At 40.1% G+C, this 10,583-nt stretch overlaps 2 protein-coding genes across 2 annotated transcripts; both read right to left on the bottom strand.

Annotated features, from left to right (window-relative positions):
* Nucleotides 1–539: 539 nt before the first annotated feature.
* Nucleotides 540–10,357, bottom strand: LOC133021279 (probable splicing factor YJU2B). Its single transcript, XM_061088065.1, has 10 exons — nucleotides 10,295–10,357; nucleotides 3,463–3,509; nucleotides 3,286–3,339; nucleotides 3,110–3,192; nucleotides 2,654–2,709; nucleotides 2,509–2,569; nucleotides 2,224–2,366; nucleotides 1,811–1,983; nucleotides 1,449–1,575; nucleotides 540–1,046 (listed from the first exon to the last, which is right to left on the bottom strand). Exons 2-10 carry the CDS (start codon nucleotides 3,463–3,465, stop codon nucleotides 574–576), a joined length of 1,173 nt encoding a protein of 390 aa, XP_060944048.1. The 5' UTR covers nucleotides 3,466–3,509; nucleotides 10,295–10,357; the 3' UTR covers nucleotides 540–573.
* On the bottom strand, nucleotides 4,632–8,379 carry LOC133021268 (probable splicing factor YJU2B). Its single transcript, XM_061088055.1, has 9 exons — nucleotides 8,333–8,379; nucleotides 8,174–8,227; nucleotides 7,998–8,080; nucleotides 6,828–6,883; nucleotides 6,683–6,743; nucleotides 6,393–6,535; nucleotides 5,975–6,147; nucleotides 5,600–5,738; nucleotides 4,632–5,383 (listed from the first exon to the last, which is right to left on the bottom strand). The coding sequence occupies exons 1-9, from the start codon at nucleotides 8,333–8,335 to the stop codon at nucleotides 4,899–4,901; spliced, it is 1,197 nt and encodes a 398-aa protein (XP_060944038.1). The 5' UTR covers nucleotides 8,336–8,379; the 3' UTR covers nucleotides 4,632–4,898.
* Nucleotides 10,358–10,583: the final 226 nt, after the last annotated feature.

Below are 10,583 nucleotides of genomic sequence, written 5' to 3'. Positions count from 1 at the left end.
TTGATTCAATTGAGATTTTCCTCCACGGGAATCAATCTTCTTTTTTGTGTTTGTATATTTTGGGAATGTTTGATGTGCAACACCCCCCCCCCCTTCTGTTGATCAGTCACCTCAGCATCCTCTTTTGAAACTCTTTGAAAAATGCAGTTTTCTAAAATGGCCTTTAACTTTTGTTCACGGGAATACCAAGTAGATGAATGGACATTGGTTTGTGATGCTGAAGATATATCTGAGATGGGATATTGTACTAAAATCATAACTCAAACATGACTGGCGAAAAACAGATGCTCTTACTGAATGATTTTCTCCCCACTGGAGGTTGGAGAAATCAGCTGAAGTGAAGAATACAAGGTACAAAAAAAAGAAAACAACGATTTCAAAGTATCTTACATTTAATTAAAATTTATATCAAATGACAATTTGAAAACCCTTTTATGCTTAAAAAATACATTTTGTAAAAGATATATGTCTATACTGTATGACCAGAGTTGAACCAAGTGACAATATTAATTAAATCAAAATAACACGATGTGGCCTCCACTGTCCTGTTGAACACTTCCTAGAGGAGCAGCCTCATTGTCCAGGGTCTGAATCACTGTAGTCGGCCACGAGGGACGTGATTGGTCCTCGGCTTCTGTCCTTCTCTTTCTCAGAGTCCTCTGCGTTCATCAGTCCTCCATTCACTTCCTCTGTGGTTTTAACTCTGTCGTTCGTCTCTGCTGCTTCCTGATCTGCTCGTGTGGGTCTAACAACTGCATCTGGCTGCTCACATTCTGTCTGAGCAACCTCATCCACACATGTGTTGACCTCAGGGTCTGACTTCCTGCGGGTGACGGTGGCACGGGGTTTGGTTTTGATGCTAAATCCTTTTTGGATCAGCTGGGCGGGGGAGGAGCTGAGGGCTTTGGCCACCCTTGCTTCTCTCCCCTGCAGGGCCAGCTTCTGGATCAGACTGCCTGCAGCGCTCCCTGGTGAGGCTGTGGTGGAGTTGAACCAGGAACGGGAGCAGATCTCTTTCCGCTTGCTGTGCTTCTTGTCCTCATAGGCTGATAGGGGACAGAAAATAGTTCCATTAAATAGAATTCAAGGTTTGCTCAGTGAAATTGCATGTGGTAAACAAGGCCAAGGGACAACGAGGACTTTGATCTGTTTCTTTGTCCTGAGAGAGGATGTCTTTCTGTTTACATGAAGCAAATCTACTGTGTATTGTAACGTTTTCATCCCGTTCTATTTGTTTGTTTGATAGTCGGCAGGATTACTTAAAAATTACCGTATGAATTACCGCGAAACTTGGTGAAGAATAATTCATGGATCTTGATGGAAAAAAAGCCAAATTTAGAGGACTTATATCTGACATTTGGAGTGAGTTGGATTTAGGGATTCATGGGGTGTGGACATTTTCCAATAAGTCACAAGAAGTGTGTTAAACCAAAGTGTGTGTTGCTTACAGTCGGGGGCCTGGTAGGTGAGTAGAGCTGCCAGTTTCTTGTCCTCCTCCTTCTCTGGCAGCAGTGGGATGGACAGGTTTGTCCTCATCCTCACAGCATTGTCCTTCGCTATTACTTTCTTCTGAGTCTGCAACAACATTTAGAGCCGAGACATGAGTTAAGTGACACAACACAATCTCACTGGCGGAACATCGATATTTCAAGTCCTGCTATGACTCATTTTATGGTTGTTCATTTGATTATTACATTTCTGGGTGTTCTTTGCTGAGTGACAGGAATGAAAAGGACAGAAAAGTAGTTGAACTCTTTGCATGAACTTCTCCATATGTTCACAGGATTAACATTAGAAGTAAATATCTTACTCTGAACTTGGTGCGGAGAGTGCTGTTGAGCTGGAAGTCGTCCTTCCAGCCAGACTGGTGGTCCTGGATCTCGGACAGGGAGGGCAGAGCCTTCTTCAGCTTCTCTTTGTCTTTTCCACCATGATCCAGCTTGAACATGGCATCTGTCTCCAGCTTCTCCTTCTCTGCTCGCTCTGCACAGTGAAACACGAGAGAGAGTAGATGAGGTGCAGAGAACGAGCAGGAGAAAGAAAAGCAGGAAGGCTGTGTCCTTTAGAAAAACAGTGTCATCCCTCAAAAGAAAAGTATTAGAATCTGCAGCCCCATGGTAGTGATTATAGAAATAAACCTAAAGACATAGATTTAGAATGGCTAGAATGGTTCAAGAAACAGTCATATGAGTTTTAAATTGATATCTATCATGAATCCCTGACCTGTGGTGAGGATCTGCTCATTTTCTTCCATGTCCCAGCGCTCCTCCTTCCTGTTTGCTCCGGTAACGATCAGGTAGTCGCAGGTCGCCGGGTCCGTCTGCATCTCAATGTAGTTGACACACAGGTGGCACTTCATCCTGAACCTGGATTTGTAAGCAACAAAAGTTGTTACTTTGTCAGAGAGGTTCATTATGATTTTCTGATGTTTAACAAGGTTTTGTCAACTGAATCCTAACTGGAGCATAACACATGATTCAGCAGCAGACCCAGTCTGTGTGTGGTTACCTGTAGATTGGCGTGGTGTAGTAGTTCCCCACTTTCTTCTTCTCCGCATTGTAACGGACCCCTGTACCAACACAACATCAGGGTTATGGATATAAAGACAGTTGGTGATACTATGCCGCACAATAATATCTGTCTCCACACTCACCCATGCCAATGTGATTTTTGCAGCCTTCGCACCAGATGTTGTAGGGCATCTCAAACCTAGAAGAACACAGTTGTGTTTGGTATAGACGACAACTCTGATAAGGATTAAAAGTGACTTTACTTCCTGTCTTTATCTTTTACAGTCTGACATTATGTGCTTAATAATAAATAATACTAATGATGGAGATTAATTTAAGTTTCATGTCCTTATGCTTAGTAGAAATAGAAGAAACACACACTTTTATTCATCAGTCAATTCTAAATTAGCTGTGATCAACATTGTTATTTATGGTTCTAAAGAATCAGCTGAAGGTTCAATTGCACAGTAGATTTTGTACCAGTAAATTACTTTGAATAAGTCCTCTGAAGCTGTTAATATCTGATAACACGTATATATGTTGTATATGTACATCTATGTGTGCATATAACAACACTTTATCTGTATATGTGTACTAACCTGATGATGAGAATGCCCTGAGACAGCTTCCTGGCCCTCTCCCTGAGAGCATGGGTTTTATGGTAGCCGTTGAGTGATCCATGCTAAAGTCAAAGAATGGTGGAAAATCAGTTTCTACACACAAAGTCAAATTTAAGACACAGACACACACTGTGTTACTGTATGATCATACACACCTTGGCCGGGTCAAAATCTGGAGGGTAGTATTTGTTTGTTCCTTTTCTCTCACCCTTTAAAAGGACAAGAAAGAAAAACAGCATTATTTGTTAGTGACGAGTAGAAGTTGAGTATTTAATCATTAATCCTTGTGATTCATTAAATCTTGACAGAAGCTTGTGGAGATCGTGGCTCACCATGGTGACGCCTGCGTGTCCGCACCACAAGAGATGGATTCACGTTTCTGTCAGCAGATAAAAAGAAGTCAAGTCACTGACCACATATTGTAACACCTTTGTCTGTTAAGCCTTATATTAGTCTTACAATTATTCTTGTATTCTAGGCTGTTAGTTGAATAAACAACTGTGTATACCTTCAGTTATTCATTTTTAAATCTGAATTCATATTTGATTTCAATACTTTGCCTTGGTTAGTTGTGTGTTTCACTTACCTTATACTTCAAATATTGTATTTGTATATTGTATGTAATATATATCTATCTATCTAATCACAACAACGAGGTTATTCTCTCTCCAGTTAGGGCAACTTTTGGTGGCAATGCCTATGAAGTCACACAGTTTGAAGGAAGTTGCCTTTGATGCCGAACTGTTTACAGGAAGTTGCCTTTGATGCCACACTGTTTGGGGGCAGTTGTCTTTGATGCCACACTGTCTGAGAGCAACATCCGCTGTATGTAATTTATTCAATGAGATATAGATATATTCTGGTCTATGAAGGTTAATTAGACAGTTTGTAAGCTTCTTGGGGGGTTGGACTCAAAATGAATCAAGAAAAGCTCCACATCTATCACATCCATGTGCAGGATCTTTTTGTATATGGTAAGGTAATCAGACAAACTCCTCAGTTCCTCTTTTAGAACTCTATCAAAAATGTATTTTCTCTAAAATGACTTTTGTTTACTGGAATACCAATGAGATGGTCATTTGTTTGTGGTGCTGAAGATCGAGATTTTGACAAAAAATAAGATAATGTAGTGAAATCATTACTGAAACATGACTGGCGATAATCAAGTAAAACAGATTTTCTGATAGAATGATTTCTAAAAGACAATAACAAGGTTTCACAGATTTTATCAAATAGATATTTTAAGCTGATTTTGGGTAACATGGGTCAGATAAAACCGTGGTACTAAAATGTGGGTCCGTAAAAGCTTTCCAGATTCATCCATTAAGATGATAGTGATATATAAGTATTCTATTCTGACATATTGAAAATATAAGAAATTAGTAAATGTATAATATCTTTCTAAGACATTTCTCTGGTGTTATTCTGTCGTCAAATTAAGTGGAAGTGTAAACTAATAATCAAATTATTCCAAGGGACATACATGAGGGGAAACCTGGAATATTTCTTACGATGTTTTAATTGAGAATCTCTGCAATATACATTTCATTAAACATTTCGAAGAAACTTAAATGTCACATGACACTTACTTTGTACATTTTGAAAACCTTTTATGCTGAAAAAGACATTTTGATTCCAGATGTTTCGTTAAGAATATGTGTCCGTACTGTAAAACCAGACTGACGAGTGAAAGTGAAAATATAAATTAAATCAAAATAACACGATGTGGCCTCCACTGTCCTGTTGAACACTTCCGTGAGGAGCAGCCTCATTGTCCAGGGTCTGAATCTGAATCACTGTAGTCGGCCACGAGGGACGTGATTGGTCCTCGGCTTCTGTCCTTCTCTTTCTCAGAGTCCTCTGCGTTCATCAGTCCTCCATTCACTTCCTCTGTGGTTTTAACTCTGTCGTTCGTCTCTGCTGCTTCCTGATCCGCTCGTGGTCTAACAACTGCATCTGGCTGCTCACATTCTGTCTGAGCGACCTCATCGACACATGTGTTGACCTCAGGGTCTGACTTCCTGCGGGTGCCGGTGGCACGGGGTTCGGTTTTGATGCTAAATCCTCCTGGGTGTTTTCGGATCAGCTGGGCGGGGGAGGAGCTGAGGGCTTTGGCCACCCTTGCTTCTCTCCCCTGCAGGGCCAGCTTCTGGATCAGACTGCCTGCAGCGCTCCCTGGTGTGGCTGTGGTGGAGTTGAACCAGGAACGGGAGCAGATCTCTTTCCGCTTGCTGTGCTTCTTGTCCTCATAGGCTGATAGGGGACAGAAAAGAGTTCCATTAAATAGAATTCAAGGTTTGCTAAGTGAGATTGCATGTGGTAAACTAGGCCATGGGACAACGAGGAGTTTGATCTGTTTCTCTGTGCCGATAGAGGATGTCTTTCTGTTTACATGAAGAACATTTTCCCACCAGGCGATAAGAGGATAAGTCACGAGAAGTGTGTTAAACCAAAGTGTGTGTTGCTTACAGTCGGGGGCCTGGTAGGTGAGTAGAGCTGCCAGTTTCTTGTCCTCCTCCTTCTCTGGCAGCAGTGGGATGGACAGGTTTGTCCTCATCCTCACAGCATTGTCCTTCTCCTCCTGCTCAGCTATTACTTTCTTCTGGGTCTGCAAAAAAATTTAGAGCCGAGACATGAGTTAAGTGACACAACACAATCTCACTGGAGGAACATCGATATTTCAAGTCCTGCTATGACTCATTTTATGTTAAGTTAATTTTATAATTACATTTCTGGGGGTTCTTTGTTGTGTTATAGGAATGAAAGTGACAGAAAACTAGATGCACTCTTTGCAGGAACTTCTCCATATGTTCACAGGATTAACATTAGAAGTAAATATCTTACTCTGAACTTGGTGCGGAGAGTGCTGTTGAGCTGGAAGTCGTCCTTCCAGCCAGACTGGTGGTCCTGGATCTCAGACAGGGAGGGCAGAGCCTTCTTCAGCTTCTCTTTGTCTTTTCCACCATGATCCAGCTTGAACATAGCATCTGTCTCCAGCTTCTCCTTCTCTGCTCGCTCTGCACAGTGAAACACGAGAGAGAGAGAGAGAGTAGATGAGGTGCAGAGAACGAGCAGGAGAAAGAAAAGCAGGAAGGCTGTGTCCTTTTGAAAAACAGTGTCATCCCTCAAAATAAAAGTCTTAGAATCTGCAGCCCCATTGTAGTGATTATAGAAATAAACCTAAAGACATAGATTTAGAATGACTAGAATGGTTCAAGAAACAATCATGAGTAATAATTGATATCTAACATGAATCCCTGACCTGTGGTGAGGATCTGCTCATTTTCTTCCATGTCCCAGCGCTCCTCCTTCCTGTTTGCTCCGGTAACGATCAGGTAGTCGCAAGTCGCCGGGTCCGTCTGCATCTCAATGTAGTTGACACACAGGTGGCACTTCATCCTGAACCTGGATTTGTAAACAAAAAAAGTTGTTCAGTCCCATTGTCAGAGAGGTTTATTATGATTTTCTGATGTTTAACGAGGTTTTGTCAACTGAATCATAACTGGAGCAGAACACATGATTCAGCAGCAGACCCAGTCTGTGTGTGGTTACCTGTAGATTGGCGTGGTGTAGTAGTTCCCCACTTTCTTCTTCTCCGCATTGTAACGGACCCCTGTACCAACACAACATCAGGGTTATGGATATCAAGACAGTTGGTGATACTAAGCCTCACAATAATACCTGTCTCCACACTCACCCATGCCAATGTGATTTTTGCAGCCTTCACACCAGATGTTGTAGGGCATCTCAAACCTAAAAGAACACAGTTGTGTTTGGTATAGACGACAACTCTGATAAGGATTCAAAGTGACTTTACTTCCTGTCTTTATCTTTTACAGTCTGACATTATGTGCTTAATAAAAAATAAAACTAATGATGGAGATAAATTGAAGTTCCATGTCCTCATGTTTAGTGAATACACACTTATATTCATCAGTCAATTCTAAATTTGCTTTGATCATCAACATAGATATTTATTAGGGGTGGGATTTATCAAAAATGTGACGATTCAATAGTATTGCGATATTTGGGCCACGATTCAATAGTATTGCGATTCGATTCTGCGATATATTGCGATTCATGTCCCCCATATTATTCAAAGGCATTACAAAAAAGTAGGAAAATAAGACTGCTCAACTCACTTAAAATGTCAAATTTAATTTTGTGAACAACATTGTCTTCTACACATTAACTGAAGTGCAAAAACTTTGTCCTGCAACATTCAGGACACAGGACCTTTGTAATTATTTTCTGAATAGGAGACCTCTCACATGAACACTGAGCTCAATCATATAAATAAGAGTAACATAGAGCTTCAATCAAATTGAGAACTGCAAGGTCATGACCCAAAATGTTAAATTCATTTGGGAATATTGGCATTTTTGTTCAGAAAAAGGAGTTGGTCAACATGCTCAGATGTTAAAGTGCTCCTCTGGGCCGTTACTATATCTCCTGCAGTGGAGAACATCCTTTCCTCATACACACTAGGTATCTTTTAAACTCTGAAACTCTCCTCGTCATGCTTTGCCAGCCAGGGGCTGTTACATATATAATTGTAAATAAATATTTAAAAAAAAAATATTGCAATACTTTGTGCTACAGTATCGATTTAATCGCGGGCGCAAAATATTGCGATACTGAACAGAATCGATTTTTTCCCCCACCACTAATATTTATGGTTCTAAAGAATCAGCTGAAGGTTCAATTACACAGTAGATGTTGTACCAGTAAATTATTTTAAATAAGTCCTCTGAAGATGTTAAACACTAACAAACCTGATAACAAATATCTGATAACACGTAAATATGTTGTATTTGTACATCTATGTGTGCATATAACAACACTTTATCTGTATATGTGTACTAACCTGATGATGAGGATGCCCTGAGACAGCTTCCTGGCCCTCTCCCTGAGAGCATGGGTTTTATGGTAGCCGTTGAGTGATCCATGCTAAAGTCAAAGAATGGTGGAAAATCAGTATCTACACACAAAGTTAAATTAAAGACACAGACACACACTGTGTTACTGTATGATCATACACACCTTGGCCGGGTCAAAATCTGGAGGGTAGTATTTGTTTGTTCCTTTTCTCTCACCCTTTAAAAGGACAAGAAAGAAAAACAGCATTATTTGTTAGTGAAGAGTAGAATTGAGTATTTAATCATTAAATCTTGACAGAAGCTTGTGGAGATCGTGGCTCACCATGGTGACGCCTGCGTGTCCGCACCACAAGAGATGGATTCACGCTTCTGTCAGCAGATAAAAAGAAGTTGAGTCACTGACCACATATTGTAACATTTCAAGAGTCAAACATAATTGTTTGAGCTCCAGGAGTAGATGAGGTTTCACTGCAGTCGCTCCAGCCAATAATTGTCATATATAAAAACAAAGACTCATACAATTGGTCTTGTATTCTAAGCTATGTTGGTCTCATGCACAATTGTGTATAGCTTCAGTTATATATCTTTAAATCTGTATTTATATTTGGCTTCAATACTTTACCTCAGTTACTTGTGTCTTTCAATCACCGTATACTTCAAATATTGTACTGTCAATATCTGACTACCTGTCTGTCTGTATGTCTGTCTATTTAGCTGACTATCTACCTGTCTGTCTGTCTATTTATCTGACTATCTACCTGTCTGTCTGTCTATGTATTTATCTGACTCTCTACCTGTCTGTCTGTCTATTTATCTGACTATCTACCTGTCTGTCTGTCTATTTATCTGACTATCCACCTGTCTGTCTATCTATTTATCTGACTATCTACCCGTCTGTCTGTCTATTTATCTGACTATCTACCTGTCTGTCTGTCTATTTATCTGACTATCCACCTGTCTGTCTATCTATTTATCTGACTATCTACCTGTCTGTCTGTCTATTTATCTGACTATCCACCTGTCTGTCTATCTATTTATCTGACTATCTACCCGTCTGTCTGTCTATTTATCTGACTATCTACCTGTCTGTCTGTCTATTTATCTGACTATCCACCTGTCTGTCTATCTATTTATCTGACTATCTACCTGTCTGTCTGTCTATTTATCTGACTATCCACCTGTCTGTCTATCTATTTATCTGACTATCTACCTGTCTGTCTGTCTATTTATCTGACTATCCACCTGTCTGTCTATCTATTTATCTGACTATCCACCTGTCTGTCTGTCTGTCTATCTATTTATCTGACTATCTACCTGTCTGTCTGTCTGTCTATCTATTTATCTGACTATCCACCTGTCTGTCTGTCTGTCTATCTATTTAGCTGACTATCTACCCGTCTGTCTGTCTATTTATCTGACTATCCACCTGTCTGTCTATCTATTTATCTGACTATCTACCTGTCTGTCTATTTATCTGACTATCCACTTGTCTGTCTATCTATTTATCTGACTATCTACCCGTCTGTCTGTCTATTTATCTGACTATCCACCTGTCTGTCTATCTATTTATCTGACTGTCTGTCTATTTATCTGACTATCCACCTGTCTGTCTATCTATTTAGCTGACTATCTACCCGTCTGTCTGTCTATTTATCTGACTATCCACCTGTCTGTCTGTCTATCTATTTATCTGACTATCCACCTGTCTATCTGTCTATCTATTTAGCTGACTATCTACCCGTCTGTCTGTCTATCTATTTAGCTGACTATCTACCCGTCTGTCTGTCTATTTATCTGACTATCCACTTGTCTGTCTATCTATTTAACTGACTCTCTACCTGTCTGTCTATCTATCTATTTATCTGACTAACCACCTGTCTGTCTGTCTATCTGTCTGTGTGTTTATCTATCTATATATCTATCTGTATTTCTATCCCCTCACAACAACAACAACGTTAGCTCTCTGTAGCTAACGAACACTAAGTTGAATTCTCTAACATCTAACTGGTGAGTAAAGTGTTAATTGATCAGAAGCGCTGACATAGTTTCACGTTTTGTTTTACAGATTAAAATTGTCAGATTTCTTTCGCAGAGTTTGTCGTGAGCTGCCTCGTAGCTAGCATCGGAGCTAGCATAGCGAGCTAGCGTTAGCAGGAGCTAGCGTTAGCCTCCTGCTCAGGCGTGTAAACGTGACACGACAGGATCTGTTAATTCAATACAAACACGCGACTGTCAATTTAAATTTTTTAAGTTAAAAAAAAAAATAGCAAAGCAAAATACTTACAAATTCTCCTGAAGCTGCACAAGCTGCTAACAACCACACGCAAGGGCCGATGGGTAATAAGGCGTCATATTTACGTTCCGGAAGTTGGGTGAAGTTGTAGCAGGAAGCTCTATGGCAAGGGCCAGCGTGCTAAAAAAAAGAGGGAAAAACAGTAAATTCAAGGAAATATGGGACACCTTCATGCAATTTTTGGAAAGCGACCAAGTGGAAATTAATGAGTGAAACACAATAAAATAGCAGCACCTAATGGGACATATATTATTTGTAACTAACTAATATTATGAATAAG

Source organism: Limanda limanda, chromosome 2 (genome assembly GCF_963576545.1).
Source record: "Limanda limanda chromosome 2, fLimLim1.1, whole genome shotgun sequence".
Lineage (NCBI taxonomy): Eukaryota > Metazoa > Chordata > Actinopteri > Pleuronectiformes > Pleuronectidae > Limanda > Limanda limanda.
Note: the sequence above shows the minus strand (reverse complement) of the source record. Positions and strands in the feature narration are given on the sequence as shown.

Excerpts from the sequence above, each read along its gene's own strand:
- LOC133021279 (XM_061088065.1), bottom strand. Across the intron at positions 1,984-2,223 it reads TGAGCAGATCCTCACCACAG|AGCGAGCAGAGAAGGAGAAG; the intron begins GTCAGGGATTCA and ends TTCACTGTGCAG. Across the intron at positions 1,576-1,810 it reads CTCTCCGCACCAAGTTCAGA|ACTCAGAAGAAAGTAATAGC; the intron begins GTAAGATATTTA and ends ATGTTGTTGCAG.
- LOC133021268 (XM_061088055.1), bottom strand. Across the intron at positions 6,884-7,997 it reads CAGGGCATCCTCATCATCAG|GTTTGAGATGCCCTACAACA; the intron begins GTTAGTACACAT and ends GTGTTCTTTTAG. Across the intron at positions 6,148-6,392 it reads TGAGCAGATCCTCACCACAG|AGCGAGCAGAGAAGGAGAAG; the intron begins GTCAGGGATTCA and ends TTCACTGTGCAG.